The sequence below is a fragment of the Pecten maximus genome, chromosome 16 (assembly GCF_902652985.1).
Source record: "Pecten maximus chromosome 16, xPecMax1.1, whole genome shotgun sequence".
Classification (NCBI taxonomy): domain Eukaryota; kingdom Metazoa; phylum Mollusca; class Bivalvia; order Pectinida; family Pectinidae; genus Pecten; species Pecten maximus.
The window spans coordinates 26,405,500-26,422,348 of NC_047030.1; the positions used below are offsets into that span (position 1 = coordinate 26,405,500).

The 16,849-nt window shown below is 36.3% G+C and overlaps 1 protein-coding gene across 3 annotated transcripts in view; it reads right to left on the bottom strand.

The window, feature by feature from the left end:
* The window catches only part of LOC117344856, a 55,776-nt gene that overhangs the window by 3,599 nt on the left and 35,328 nt on the right, over nucleotides 1-16,849 (bottom strand). For all 3 annotated transcript variants that reach the window (XM_033907703.1, XM_033907705.1, XM_033907704.1), the window contains 17 exons: nucleotides 16,222-16,376; nucleotides 15,349-15,508; nucleotides 14,121-14,259; nucleotides 13,150-13,356; nucleotides 12,129-12,272; nucleotides 11,473-11,675; nucleotides 10,484-10,574; nucleotides 9,838-9,955; nucleotides 6,860-7,004; nucleotides 5,092-5,182; nucleotides 4,383-4,553; nucleotides 3,716-3,929; nucleotides 3,442-3,586; nucleotides 2,806-2,968; nucleotides 2,271-2,485; nucleotides 827-962; nucleotides 7-117 (listed from right to left, as the gene is read on the bottom strand). In XM_033907703.1, coding sequence (XP_033763594.1) covers nucleotides 7-117; nucleotides 827-962; nucleotides 2,271-2,485; nucleotides 2,806-2,968; nucleotides 3,442-3,586; nucleotides 3,716-3,929; nucleotides 4,383-4,553; nucleotides 5,092-5,182; nucleotides 6,860-7,004; nucleotides 9,838-9,955; nucleotides 10,484-10,574; nucleotides 11,473-11,675; nucleotides 12,129-12,272; nucleotides 13,150-13,356; nucleotides 14,121-14,259; nucleotides 15,349-15,508; nucleotides 16,222-16,376 — 2,608 coding nt within the window. The remainder of the gene's footprint in view (nucleotides 1-6; nucleotides 118-826; nucleotides 963-2,270; nucleotides 2,486-2,805; nucleotides 2,969-3,441; nucleotides 3,587-3,715; nucleotides 3,930-4,382; nucleotides 4,554-5,091; nucleotides 5,183-6,859; nucleotides 7,005-9,837; nucleotides 9,956-10,483; nucleotides 10,575-11,472; nucleotides 11,676-12,128; nucleotides 12,273-13,149; nucleotides 13,357-14,120; nucleotides 14,260-15,348; nucleotides 15,509-16,221; nucleotides 16,377-16,849) is intronic.

Below are 16,849 nucleotides of genomic sequence, written 5' to 3' on the forward strand. Positions count from 1 at the left end.
ACAAACCTGGGCTAACAGGTGCTTCTCATTATAATTGTACATCCTTTTCATGGCAAGCTGTTGGGCAAACTGTATTCTCCACTGTCGCCAACAAGTCTTGTATATATTTTCTTTTTCCTGTTAATAAAATGATTTGTCAAATGAATTCCATGTGTGCAGGCAGAAAGACTCCCCAACTTATTTCACAAAAATTTACTCATGACTCATGAATTAGCATTCATAACTTTTAAAATCGAATTATTTCAGTAGAAAGAACAACTTAAAATGTGGAGTTTCAAGTTGTCGGACCAAGCTACAAATGTAGTTGCTCTTTTCTGAGGCTTGAGAATTGCAACACATGCAAGCTTCCCCATCAAGTAGACCTACATGTGCGGAATTTGTATATAACATTACCACATTTCAAGGCTATGATATTCTGTCTCTTATAAAATACAGAGACTGAAAAAAGCCAAATTCAAACATTACAAAAACAAAAAGCTGTCCACTTGTATTTGTAGAATGCTAAGTTTGCTTAAATATGCATTCTTGCAATGTAACATCAAAATTTTCTTTCGAAATATATTCAGACACAAACAAGATATCACTTATGAAATGTTCATTCAGAAAAGATCACCACCAAAATCATTAGTCTCATCTCCATACATCATTAAATCTAAAGGACATGCTTCTTCTAATTCATCATCATCATCGTCATCGTCATGGTCATTGTCATCATCATCATCATCATCATACAACAGGTTTGAATGTAATCAATGTAAACATAAACAATTCATTATATCCTACAATCTTGACATCTATTGATAAGTGGGATACACCATGTACATACCAGAATCTTGGCAGTATACATCATGTCCACTCTCAGTTTCCAAAGCCGCCCATATTTCTGTGACAGCAGGTTGTTATGGCGCTGTACCTGATGTACAACCAAGATCTCACTGTGCCACGCATACAGGACCATCCGACTGTAACAAAATGATAAACACAAACCTTCAAAACCTCAGATTCTACAATGTTACTCATTCTATAATAGTAATAATTTGAAGTTCTGATATATATATCAAAACAGTTCACAAAATATCAGCTATCAGTCAATATTTTTCTCATCTCCCTTGGAAGCGTACAACAAGAACTGCCATTTAGCGCTAACAGCTTGTGAACATCTTCAGTACATCCCTATTTCCATGCTTATTTACAGCTGAGCTGACTAAAATACAACAGAGTAACATAACTAGCAATCTTTTCATCATCAGCCTATTACCACAAGACCTCTCAATAAATACGCATACATGTTGATGTTCTATATAATATTGTTTGGTTGGTTTTTTTTTTGTGTGTACATTTATGTCATTGGCGTATGGATTGGTGTACCTGCATACATCTATTTGAACATAAGTCATACAGGTACATTGAAAACTTTAATTAAATGACATTTCAGTCAAGGAAGCTAGATTTAATGCAGTAAATTTTAAAAAGATACATCACCAATGATTATTTTTTTCTGACCCTGTTTACCCTCTTATATATCGAATATTGCAAAGAAATGTTGATGTGACGTGATTGAATTGTCAACATGACGTCATTGTACTGCTGATGTGACATCATGGTATTGTTGACATGACGAAATACAATTGTTGAGAACATGAAAAGAGCATGTGTAGCTTGTCTTTTCCCTAGGGTGAGATAAGAAAATCTCACCGCGGTAAAACTACGGATATCCCTGTCCAGGGTAAGAGAAAAGAAAATTTCACACTGGTCAGATTGTAGATGTTTCTGTTCAGGGTTTGAAAAAAATTATCCTATATCATCTGCCGTAAGTGTGAAGGAGCTTTTGTATGTGTAAGGCCAACTTGGTCCTCAAGATCCTGATTACTCCATGTGAGTATCAATTAAAGGATAACATTGGGAGTACCAAGGGGACATATCTGTGATCATCATTACGTCCATGTGATTGATGACAAATTGAGCAGGAAGTTTGACAAATATTGTGTCTTTCCAGGCCACACAGGAAACCTGACTCATAAACTGCCTATGATCTCGGATTTCATCTTCTATATTGATAGCTTCTTCACAGCAGTAATTATGTTCCATAAAATTCTGCCCAGACAGGTCAGCCAATTTATTTTCAGATGTTATTGATCATGCCAACAGTGTCTGTCACATAAGTATCTCACAAACCTCTTCACTATCGCTATGGCCATCAGTATACATTTTGAACTTACGACAAACATACTGATATCCTTCTATCAGGATAGAATGACAACAATAAATACCTGAGGTGCCTGTTATGATGTCTCACTGCCTTCGCCTCCTGGTCTAGTTGGTGCTGTCGCTCCTGTTTGCGTCGGAAAACAAAACGGCACCACACACGAACGCCTCGGCGAGCCAGCATATGGTGGTAGCAATGGGCGGCAATGACCCTATTGAGTCGTTCTCTCCACTTTACCAGGGCATGATGCACACAGGCTTGGTCCTTGTCCTTCACGACCTGTACAACAAGAGAACCTCTTCAGTGTAAAAAAAATCAGAAAATCTGTGATTGCAATGGAATTTGAAAAATTTTACACAAGCAGAATGTGCACAAATAAACTATTTGAAAAAGTTCTGACCTGAAATAGAATGAACTAAATTTGATTTAATATTTCCAAGAAGTGGAGAAATCATAAATGGCAGTCTCCTTGTGACTCAATCATATAAAACTGTAATGCCACATTTACATATCAACATTCAAATGTTCTTTTAGACTGTTCAGGCACTTCAAAGAAAGTGTCTCAATCTTCAATACATGGACATTGTATTTGAACTGACCTTGTTACACATGTCTGTTAGGGACTGGTAGTAGTCAAAGTGTTCTCTCATTGTATACCAGGATGAGATAAGTAGCCTGCGATTGACACGGGCAGACATCAGTTCATGTAGACTTTTTAATTTACGGCGTCGCCTTGCTACCACTGCCCAGCCTCTCAGCACCCTAAAAATATAACAAGGAAGATCTTGCTTGGATTCAAATACTGAAAAAGTTTATGATTTTAATTTAACTCAAATTGCAGCAAATTAAGTGTTTTTACAGATAAATGTGTAATTTGACATACAATATATGTAAACTAGTGTAAAAGAGAAAATATACAGATGATTACACAGTTTACAAAATTATAGTTAAATACAAAACCTTCATATGCATGAAAAGTGTTAAAATACATGAAAAGGTACCTTTACAATTTATCAATATCATCCCATGTATATGTAAAAACCACCATATAATGATAATTTTTTCCAATTAATATTACTTGATTAACTGTAAACAGAATAAGGAACTCAATTTAAAAACTGCCAACTTTTTCCCTTTATAGCAATATATCTTGAATTTTGGTCTAAATTCTTATAATATGACAATTAAAAAAAGGCATTAAAAACAAATCCCGTCCATTTCCTTTAAATATTTACCGTATTTGAAGCTTGAGGTTAAAGTGGTGATGGATGGACCGGCGTACGCGTGTAACATGGACCCAATACAGAAACTGTATTGCTACACTACGCTGTTGGTGGGCTTGCTGGAATGCTGCACATTTCGCTTGTCTACTCTTAGCCTCTGAAAACAGCAAAATTTACATTTACCACAAAAAATTAAGCTATTCAATTGACAAATAAAAATACCAGTTTCTTATGAGAGAGCTCACAAAAATCTAAAGTGACTCTTTTTGAAAATTATATTGCTTACCTGCTGTAAAGATGTGCCACTCTACAAACACAGTACTGATGAGTTTGGTGTTGAACATGCGGCCAGCCTGGCAGCACATCACTGAGGTCCTCCAGTTTGATAGGTAACAACTGACAAGTTCTTGATCTTTTCGAGCAATGTGGTCGGCAAGCATGTCCTCGCGCTCCAGTTGACGATCGTGACACGATTTCCAGCGACGGAAACATGACCGCAACTGTAAAGGATCAACAGTCTCAACTCAAGTTATCGAAACAGTGTTACTTTTTTTCTGGTCATTTTGGGAATTGGTATTTGGTGAAAATTATGCAACAAAATGTTAAGAGGAAAAATGATGGATGGATTTCATGTCCTCGACACATTAATTGCCCAGTTTAAATTTAAGATTGGGTGAATTTTGATGAAGATTAATAACATACACAAATATACATGTACATTGGATAGACATGAAAACACTACTAAATATTCAATATACATTTCTCTTGTGATCATAACTGTGAAATGTTTATTGGCCAGTAATCCAACCTGTACTCAAAATCTTGGTCTTTTGAAAAAGATTTTTTTTTACCCAAGGTTTTTTAAAATTGAGATTGGCCAAAAACAAAGCTGTGTTGTCAATGTCACATCTGAAGTTTTTATTTTTTATCCTGATCGAGGAACATCACCCTACCTGTCGATATTTGAAGTGTTGCTGTAGATGACGCCCCCTGGTTGCTTGTGCCTTTCGATGCCACTTCCTGCCAATCTGTAGCGCTCGCATGCGGACAACTTTCTCGTGGTCTTGGTGTTGCTGTAGGCGACTGATATAGAAGTTGTGCCAGGTACGGAACAGCTTCCTCACCTACACAGACAGACAGCATTGTTTCTCAGAAAACTATAACAAGAAATTGTCTCCGCCAAATTAACACTTTCCAGTTATATAAGTTTGTAACACATTAACCAGGAGGACTTTAAGCCTGATCAAGTGAAAAATTACCTTGAATATTTTCTTTATAATTAATATGTTCCAAAACTTTTGCTTCAAATGTTAAATTGTGTTTCAACAGTAAATGCCCAAGATAAATTTTTTGTGGAATTTTTTAATTTGAACAATTTTACACTCTTTGAAAAAATTATGTCGGTGCATAGGAAGACCTCTAACCACACTGTGGCTGTTGAACAAAGTTCACACTTTTAGTCAGAAATAATTTATACCAAAATGAAAACTTTACAACTGAGTAAAACAAAGTGTTTTTCTTCTACTCATCTCCTTATTATCTTTTTTTCTTAAAACAATACCTCTGACCAGTGTTTAGTTTACAGACAAAAGAAATATTTTCTCAGCAAATATCACACCACTGATTAGCTTGTGTGAATTCACAGCTGTAACGGTGACATACCAGTTTGGTGTAGCTCCTGACACGGAATTCCAAGATCTGGCGTTTCCTGGTTTTCTGTTGTAGAGTCACTTGGTGCCAACTGTAGAGAACCCTGTATACAAACAAATACACTTATTACATTTATACATTTATAACAGCGTTCAAGGCAACCTAGAAAATATTTGTAAAACAGGCATTAAGGAGGTCCCTTGGTATTAAAGTTTGAATCAACTTTATGAAAATTAGTGTGTTTCCTATACAAAGTATATCCAATATTAAATATCCAAATCCATTTTTCTGACTTTTGAATTTACTAATCAATGTAATTTTATTTCAGTCTGTGAAACAGAAAATGATGTCCATACGTTGAAACAAACAGTACAGTGTATAGCATTAAAATTACAATAGTTCTCACAAAACTTAGTAATGGAGGTAAATATAAGTCTTATCATCATCAATGAAAATATTTATCATTGTGAACTTTAACAGTCAACACATCAATGCTGAGTGGAAGTTGCGGAGACAATGAAATAGGTTGCGAAGACAATGAAATAGGTTGCGGAGACAATGAAATAGGTTGCGGAGACAATGAAATAGGTTGCGGAGACAATGAAATAGGTTGCGGAGACAATGAAATAGGTTGCGGAGACAATGAAATAGGTTGTGGAGACAATGAAATAGCACTGTGTTACCACTTTTACTGTATTGGGTATTGGTTATATAGACAGATATAGACATTCCTCATGAAGATGTATCATAAAAATGGTACTAGATCCAGAGACATTGTTACATTAGACTTACTTGAGAGTTAGATCCACAGACAGTGTTATATTAGACTTACTTGAGAGTTAGATCCACAGACATTGTTACGTTAGACTTACTTGAGAGTTAGATCCAGATACAGTGTTACATTAGACTTACTTGAGAGTTAGATCCAGATACAGTGTTACATTAGACTTACTTGAGAGTTAGATCCAGACATTGTTACATTAGACTTACTTGAGAGTTAGATCCACAGACATTGTTACATTAGACTTACTTGAGAGTTAGATCCACAGACAATGTTACATTAGACTTACTTGAGAGTTAGATCCAGACATTGTTACATTAGACTTACTTGAGAGTTAGATCCACAGACAATGTTACATTAGACTTACTTGAGAGTTAGATCCAGATACAGTGTTATATTAGACTTACTTGAGAGTTAGATCAACAGACATTGTTACATTAGACTTACTTGAGAGTTAGATCCAGATACAGTGTTATATTAGACTTACTTGAGAGTTAGATCCAGACATTGTTACGTTAGACTTACTTGAGAGTTAGATCCAGATACAGTGTTATATTAGACTTACTTGAGAGTTAGATCCAGACATTGTTACGTTAGACTTACTTGAGAGTTAGATCCAGATACAGTGTTATATTAGACTTACTTGAGAGTTAGATCCACAGACATTGTTACATTAGACTTACTTGAGAGTTAGATCCACAGACACTGTTACATTAGACTTACTTGAGAGTTAGATCCAGACATTGTTACGTTAGACTTACTTGAGAGTTAGATCCAGAGACATTGTTACATTAGACTTACTTGAGAGTTAGATCCACAGACATTGTTACATTAGACTTACTTGAGAGTTAGATCCAGACATTGTTACATTAGACTTACTTGAGAGTTAGATCCACAGACATTGTTACATTAGACTTACTTGAGAGTTAGATCCAGATACAGTGTTACATTAGACTTACTTGAGAGCTAGATCCACGGACATTGTTACATTAGACTTACTTGAGAGTCAATCGTGTCTGGTACCAAACTGTGATCTGTTGCTGCTTCCTTGTTTCTAGTCTCCACTTCATGAATGTGTTCACCACCAGGTGGAGCTGCTGTTTCTTCTCAACCAATTTTGAGATATTGCGGTGCTGCTTTGCAGCTACAAGAAAAAAATGGAATATTACAAATTTTCAATGTTTGTTTGTTTGGTTAACTGCCTCGAGAAATGCCAGGGTCATTTTGAAGCAAGGTCTCCTTGTGGTAGCTGGTGGCTACCTAACTCAACAGCTTACAGGAGGTCTGTCGCATGCCATCAAGGGCAATTTGGGTAAAGTGTATCAAGGACATAACTACGATAGTACAGAGACCAGTCCGTGTCTTAACTTCCCAAGAAACACAACCTGCTATGAGTAGGGAGTGTCAAACAGCTCATCTTTGTTCTACATGTGACATCTCAGGTTACGTAGGCCTCGGGTTACGTAGGCTGGTGATGCTCTGACAGAGCTATCACAACCCCTTAAAATAAATGTGTCTGGAACTAGGGGATAGAAATCGCAATTGTTCAGACTTAAAGTGTACCCTGAACGAAAAATTATATTTAAATGTTATTGGTATTGATTAATAAATAAGAATGCAGAAAACCGCATCAAAATCGGCCGACCCATTACCGAGTAATTGCGATTATTCTCGAAAACACACCTGAAGCCCAAAGCCGAATACCTCGTTTTGGTGACCTCTGACCTGTGACATCACAGGTTGAACATGATCGGAGCGGCCATATAGGAAATATATAGAAACAAACGTGAACACGTGCCTGTAATTAATGCGAATAAGACAACAAAAATGAAAGTGCTGAATAAACTCTCCGAGTTATATTTGTGAATTAGTTAATTACAAGTGCTACCGAAACCAGGGACATATAATTTTCTTTTTAAACGGGCCATATATAACATGTAGCATCTCACTAATTTTCTCCCATAACGAGCCATATACAACATGTAACATCTTACTAATTTTCTATTATAACGGGCAAAATACAACGTGTATCATCTTATTTATTTTCTATTATAACAGGTCGTATATAACATGTATATTTAGATTTTTATTTTATTTTAACGGGTCGTTGTAACATGTATGACATTTGAATAACGGGCCGTTTATAACGACTTACATCATATAGCCTTTATTATGAGGGCATGACCGGTTTGTTACATACAAATACATGTACCAATATTGATTTCGGTTATAATACTTCTAGTAATACAAGTTTAAAATGCAATTCAAACAAGATGTGAAATAAATGCTAATCATTTTTAATTGTTTATTAGCCAAAACAGCAATGATACCGTTATTTGTGATTTTTGGGTAATTGTCCGCGATCAGTTACTCCCAGACAAGATTCATAGAGTAAATTTCCAACAGCATGAGGACCGTAATTTCACACCTGGTAATTGTTTAGCGGTATACTAACCCATTCAATGTTGAGAATTCGTAATTCTCCGAACATGTTTATACATCTTTTAAAAGCCCCATTTTAAGTGAAGATATGACTTGCGACACGAATTGAAAGCAAAACCACAAGGATCTCGATCACTTCATAATAATGACACAATTAAAAAAATAATAGCAAAAATACATAAAATTTGAAAAAAAAACATACACGAAAATCAGTATTGATTATGATTAGTCACGATTAAATACAATAATGTAAACTGTATGTTTTTTATCATAAAAAAAACGGAGTTAAAATGATGGTTTTAATAAGTACCTAATTATGCTTTATACCTGTACAGAAAATCGAAAGTATCAATTATATTATAATTGTTGCGAATCACTTTTATATAATTTCACTGACAACGATCGTATATAAATAATATCTTTCTCAAGCATTTAATCGTTTTTAATCCCTGAGACCATGTCATGTAAAATATGGGATAAAATCTGTATATGTAGAAGTTTGTTGTAGACTTCAACACTGGTATTCATACGGGAGACAGATTTAGTCTATTGTAGATCATGATGATTATAATATATTACTTTCTAAATTAAGTGTCCTTCATGACTAGAAGCGGGTCTGTATAAAATATAACGCATGAATTTACTGTACGTGTGTTCGTCTTTTCTCACAAACCACAGTATCCAGAACTGTTGTATTGTTGGTATGTTTATTTGAATATTAATTTGCGAATAAAATGGCACATTATTTTATTTAAAAATGTTGATGCTGTGTTCCTTTCTTTAGTAATGAGTAAGAAATGGTAAACACTTAACTAATATACATTTATTGGTGATTGACCGATTATCACACCAGTCTGTGTTAACCAAGCGGTCATTTTCAGAGTCAATTTCACTATTTTTTTTTTATTTTTTTTTAAACTCAAACTTATATTGTTGGATTCCGACTTCTTGTCGGCAATATTCGCCAAATTCAACAACCTCAAATCTCATGTCCAGATCGTATTCAGACATGTTTGTGCTGCTACTGTTCACACTGTCCTCTATGCTACTGGCCACCATACCAGTCACTCTGTTCAACCTGTGACGTCATAGACTGAAGAGTTCCAAATCAGCGTGACTGACCGATACGCTGATTAGCAGTCGACGGACAGGTGCAAATCACGTACTTCGATGTGCGATATCTCGGCACTCGGCCAACCGATTTTGATGCGGTGTGCGACATTCTTCTTTAGTGGTTACAAATAATAACATATTTCATTATCGTTTTTCGTTCAGGGTACACTTTAATCGTCTGTCACTGCCGGCAGGAGATGGTGCCTCACCGATCATTTTTTAATGACCACATGTATAATGTACATTCATAAATTGTGTCACCGGAACTGCATATGTTAATTACTTTTAACATTCAGGATGAAAACTACAGTGCTACATGGCAACATTAAAACACTTTGAAGTCTTCACCAAGAAGTTTATATCTGTGGCTATGGCAGATCAGCTGAGAATTAAATCTGACGTAAAGATGTTTCACATCTTACCTACAGTCCACCTGTGCCATTCTCCGACAACTCTGACTAGGTGACTCTGCCAAACGTTCTTGTGTCGTTGTTCCACCTGTGACTGCTGTTGATACCGCAACCGCCACAAATAAAATACCTGTAAAGATAAAAATATCTTCCTTGAAGACCTACAATCGTATAAACTAAATTACTGTAAATCATTGGTATGATTTTAAAACCACAACTTTATCAACTTCTTGATGTGGAAGTTCCTTATAGGAAAAGAATAGAGAATGTATGTTAGATACAGGTATGCATGCCAGTCAGCTCACATTACCAGAAATGGAGTTAATTTGTAAAAGAAATTTTTTTCACAGCTACAGAAAGATGAAAGGCAACATTTTAATTATGCCTTCAACAACTTTGTAATGAGACCAGAAATGCTATTGTCTTCATATCAATAAAACCATAACTGTTTGAAACAGAAGTTCTATTTTAATAGAAATATAAATTCATGCTGTTTAGGCAAATGTAGCAAAATAAGATAAGGGAAGCCATGTATGGTATATTGAAATATTATTGTATAATATGGCAGAGCCAATGAGAATTTACATGATGTCTACAGTAGACTGGGTTGAAAGCATGACTGCCAGACCTTTGGCTGAATGTGTTTGTGTGTACGTACCTGTTTTTGGAGTCTGTGAGCACAAAATGTGGCCGATTGTTCCCTCCTCTCTCGTCTCAGACATGACCAAACCTTCCATTCTCCTATATACCTAGAGACAAACAGCCAATCATATTTGATAAGGTTTTGATGAAATTTTTTCTCTAACCTTTGAATTTATTGGCAATCTGGTCCATAAGCCATACTACATCAGCCCATAGGCCATAAACATAATACATCAGCCCATAGGCCATAATACATCGACCCATAGGCCATAAACATAATACATCAGCCCATAGGCCATAATACATCGACCCATAGGCCATAAACATAATACATCAGCCCATAGGCCATAATACATCAGCCCATAGATCATAAAACATCAGCCCATAGGCCATAATACATCGACCCATAGGCCATAAACATAATACATCAGCCCATAGGCCTAATACATTGGCCCATAGATCATAAAACATCAGCCCATAGGCCATAATACATCGACCCATAGGCCATAATACATCAGCCCATAGGCCATAATACATCGACCCATAGGCCATAATACATCGACCCATAGGCCATAATACATCGACCCATAGGCCATAATACATCGACCCATAGGCCATAATACATCAGCCTATAGCTATAGGCCATAAAACATAGGCCTGAAACAAACAGAATTTAAACCCAATGAACTTGACAATTGGTCACATGATTATAAATTAATGTTTTCTTCACATTGTAAATAAATACAAATTTTGATCTTTCTGAATTTGGACTTTAACCTCATAACTTCGACTTTTGTGGTAACATGAATTTTTGTTTGACTAGTATTCTGAACTTCCATCATACTGTAGTACAAAATATATTTGGCCTTATTCTTATTAAAGACATAACACTGAATTTCTTTTTTTCCTATGAAAAGTTTTATAACAATGTGGTTTAGATTTCATTCAAGCTATGAAATCCAGGAATATGTCACAACCTGTCAAAATGGGCGTATAAAGCTCTACCTGTGAAGTAAGACTTTATTGAAGGCCTTCTTCAATCTATAAATCTGCTGAAACTTGAGATTCCACACAGCAAAACACTTCTGCAGAGTCTTTTTCTCAATACGACCCTTGACCTCCGTCTCCAGTGGCAACAGGGTTTGTTCTTCAGGAGTCAAGTTACTCCACAAATGACACACACGTTCCTGGTTGCGTTTTTCCTTTGCCTAGTAAAGGGAGATTACTTATCATAAATGTACATGAATTTTATTTTGATTATTTTCAGCTTAAATTAGCTGGATTTTTAAATGATACACTTGTCTTTCCTTACGATTTAATTCCATATGTAAAGAAAAATCAGTTTCTGAACTGTAAATAGATCTCCACATTTAAAAGAGGCAAAATGAGATCTCAACAGTTAAAAGAGGCTAGGTGACATGTTACTTGCACTTTCTAATATGTATATATTGTTTTGACAACCAAAAATGAATACAACATGTAATTTTATGCTAGAATTTTCCTACACAAAACAAATCTTATAAAAAAAAGAATATGCAAAACTACAATAAACATTGTATCCATGCCCCTAGTCTAATTATATCTCTTATACAACAAATTCCTCAATATATTATTTGAAACCACTTTATGCTGCCTATACAAATGGTGAAATTATTACTCACCTTCTCATACCAAACCGGGAACATCTTTCGGAACACTTTCAGTGACACATGACGATGGGCAAGGGCAGATAACTCTTTCTTCTGCTTGCATTTACATTTGTGTTGGTACAAAGTTGTGAACACCCAGGTCTTCAGAGTTGATTCCTGTAAAAAAATTAAAACTTGGCTGTATATTGAGATAAGTTGTATGATGTATCAATTTGCCAATATCTTTAGGTAATAGGATATATTCACCGATCCCTGTAGCAAACTACTAAATTATCTAAATTACCTATCTACGCTGTAAGTTTCTCAATTTGTTTGACTTTGTTATGAATTTTTCATCATTTTTCATCAAAATAAAAACAAACTAGAAAACATCTGTAAGACATGAATGCCCCTGCTGCCACTTGACAGCCCGAAACCTAAACAGTTCCTGAGATTAGCTGAAGTTACATTGCATTGGAACAGGACGGGATAAAACGGGACAGGACGGGACAGACATGGGTAACACTATATGCCCCCCATTTTATAGCGGGGGCATACAAATTTCCTCTTATGTGACCATAGCTTTTAGTATAAGTCTCATTTTACAAAATCTTTCTGCACTCAGATTGACGGCAAACAAAATGTTTCTATGAACTTCAGCCTTGAAATTATAAACATGTGGAATCAATGATAATATTTCAAAACAGAAAGAAACCATGCCGGAGTAACACAAACAGCTGAAATTTTCACTTATTTGTTACGTTAGCATACATGCCATACCTCCCAGCGTGAGACAAAATCTCCCTTAATTTCAAGTCATTTATTTCCTCCCGGGAGGAGAGCCCAAATTCCCGTATTTTGTAATTTCCTCCAGTATTTTGGCCGACACCATTTTTGTTTACAATTTGGTAGAATTTTCCACGAGATTTTATGAGATTTGGTTAAATTTAGCGATCACGCGATCCATCAGTTCACGGTTAGTCGAGGGTTACACATAGATCTACTGTAAGTGTGCCTACTGTAAACTAATGGTAAAAAAAACCAGTATGCCTACCATAAAATGTTTGGCTTTGTGGTTATTGGTTTGAGCTGTCCTCCATATCCTAAACACATGCCTCATCTTCGCTTCCTTTATGTAAGCCTGCAGCTGATTGGACAACACTTTGAGTTCTCGCTGACGATTGGTGAATTCCTTCCACTGATCAAAGGCAATGCTTATAGGCCAAAATCTGAGTCGCTTCACGGCATGGAACACAAGTGTCTACAAAAACAAGTGTTATTCATACAGAGACAAATAATTACATTGTAATCTTATTACTATTTATAAGGCAAGATACAGACAAAAGGCCAGAGGGCCTGCATTGCTGACCTGGGTATTCCAGTAATCATGGCAAAACACTCTGATTTAGGTTATATTACAAATATTTTCCAACTTTTTGAACTGCATTTCTCAACAATGGTTCAATCCAAATGTGGACCAAATGAAGAATTCAGAAGAAAAGCTTAAACATTTTTTGCTATATCTCCAATATTTTGCCTCATCCCTCCAGCTCCAAGAGAGCCACACCCTCTTTTTATACAACATAGAATCTTCTTTGACCAAGGCATTCAGGATTTAGCAGTGATTTAAAGGGAATGTTGATTGATGACAGATGGACAGATGGACAGACGGACAATGAATGGACAAACAGAAAATGGACAGACGAACAATGGACAGATGGACAATGGACAGACAGACAATGGACAGACAGACGATGGACAGACAAACAATGGACAGACAAACAATGGGCAGACGGACAATGGACTCTGCACCATGCCATAAGCTCATCAGCCCAAAAATACAATGCTAATTTTTACCAGCGAAGTTAAGTCTATGATGTTCCCCACCTTCCTTTACAAAACCAATGATGGGATAGATGTATAGACAATTCCATGTTCAAAATATGTCAAAGGCAACTGTGGCTTTTTCTTTTCAGCACAGCAAAAAAACTTAATTAATAGTAACTGTTATATAGATTAATCTACCCTGAGTTTCTCCGTTTTCACAGCTTGTTCCATAGCGAACCGAGTGTCAAGGAAAGACTTGTCTGCCAGGGTTGGTCGATGGCTCACGTCTGTACTGTCCTGATCCAGATTCCACAGACTGAGGGAAGGAGAGAACATTCTGTGAAGGGAAAAGTAGATAATGAATGATACAGACAATCAAGTTTACAAAGGCCATACAAGGGGGCAGAGTGTACAGTAGACATTACAGATTACATGGAGTTTCTTTCCATCTAGATTTTGGTAAGAAAAACAATATTCACATTAAAGGTAGTCACCATCGAAATTAATAACAATTTTCTGATTAAATGGATTAAAGTGCAAATCTAAGATTTTGGATCAACATCGCTATTTAAATAATATGTAATTACATAAATTTCGATGAAAATCCCTGACTGATTTCAACTGTCGAGAGGACGAGATAACATGCAAATGAGGCTCCCAGATCAGACTACCTTATCCCATAATGCAGTGTAAAAGTTGATGCAAGTGTAAACAAAAATGGGCAAACAAAATCATGCCTGAAGAAAACAGTAACACAATCCACCACAAAATGAAAAACAAATAGACAGACAGTATCACAAGTTACAGTATCTTTAGGACAAAAGAGAGATTGTGGGAACATCATCAAAGAATAAATGGGGAAGCCTGCATCCTACTTCATACTGTACATACTTTGATGAAAGTCTACTTTTTCGTACACTATGCTCTGTCCTGTATACTTTCTTATACTTACACTATGAACTTTTTGAGATAAAAAATCCATTATGGGCTTAATGAATGAAAGTAAAACTTTCCATGAAAACTGATTTAATATTCAATTTTTGATAAAGTTGTTGTTAAAATGAATATAAAGCTCACAGTCTGGATACTAGAATATTGCCTGAGGCCAAACCAATGTTACAATTATCAGCCTTGCTGTCGATTTTATCCCATCACTCGACCAAATAGTCTTTAGACAGGGCTATTTATAGTATTTTCCTGGTCAAGCTAAACACTATACTTTCAAATAAACTTAATGATAGAAGGAATTGACATCTGGAGGCAGGAAGTATTTGTGTGTGAATTTTTTTTCTACATTTTATTACGAGGGCGACCATCTTTTGTATACAAAATAAACTATCCATTGCAATGATCTGCCTCTGTAACTGATCCCCTATAACTATTTTGAAGTTAAGTGACACACAAACCTATTACCCTAATCCCCTACCTTCTAGTTGGTGTTCCTGGCCCTCCTGAGGAGTAGAAGGCTTCTATCCTCCTCGGTGTACCTGGCCCGGGTGACAGGTAGGGATCCACCCTTTCACTAAATTCTGTCCTTGGTGACAGACACGTGTCACTCTGGGGGGAGAGTCTGTACTCAAACACACCTGTACAGTGACAGAATTTCTTATTAATTAGTACACACAGCATTTTAATATTCAATGGCATACATGCACTATGTCTTTACAAGAGGCCCAATGGGCATGTACACATGTATTGCTCATCCCCTTCAAATGTATCTTTGACATATTCAATTTACCTGGATGTTAAGTATATTAATACTTTACTCAAGAATAAAAGTAGTCTTAGGGTTATTCATTCAAATATACTTTTTAGCCCAGCATACTACTGGTCTAATATCAGGTCTCTGGGTCTCTTGGTTATAAGATTTTTTTGTTTAAAGAATTTTGGCACATTTGAACCATGTGACCTTGAAAATGGTATGGTTGTCCTTCACCCCTGCATCTTACAGGCCCAATATTAGGTCACTGGGCCTATTGAATATCAAAAAGAATTTATTTAAATAAAAAATTTGACACCCACCAGACGGCTGGATGGCTTGATAGCAGGATGGCTGACGGACATCGCACCACAGTGTATAGTTGTTTAAAAATTAGTCACTTTTGAAATTGAACTTCATATAAATACAAGAGAGTATCCTGATATTAAATCTCCAATACAACTTTATCAGGCTTCAAAGACAAGTGTAAAAGTCACATATTATTTACAGCCATTTACATTTGCATTCCATACTACTTTTTCCAGACAAATATAAATGTTTTACAACATAATTTTAAATCTGTATTATTTATAAGTATACCTGATGATATTGACATGATATCCCCACTGGGCGACTCAAGACCGAGACTGACAGCGAAGTTGTGTACAGCATCGTGTAGTCTCGTCTGTGTCAGATGGTGCCATGCCTGTATAGCCTGTAGCTGAAGTTTACGACACAGAAGGGCCTGGTTCTCTCTGTAATGGCAAAAACATGAGGTAAATTGTTCATATATAAACAAGTGTAGAACAGTCATACAGTCACAACCCTGGTTGCCAGTTTGCTGCTCTACCATAGAGCAAAAGGACAATTCTCTCCGGCACGGGATTAAATCGAGCAAAAGGACAATTCTCTCCGGCACGGGATTAAATCGAGCAAAAGGACAATTCTCTCCGGCACTAGAGTAAATCGAGCAAAAGCACAATTCTCTCCGGCACTAGAGTAAATCGAGCAAAAGCACAATTCTCTCCGGCACTAGAGTAAATCGAGCAAAAGCACAATTCTCTCCGGCACTAGAGTAAATCGAGCAAAAGCACAATTCTCTCCAACACGAGAGTAAATCGAGCAAAAGGACAATTCCCTCCATCACGAGACTAAATCTAACAAAAGGACCATTCTCTCCATCACGAGTGATAATAGCATGGCCTCTATTTGCCACACAACCCAGTTT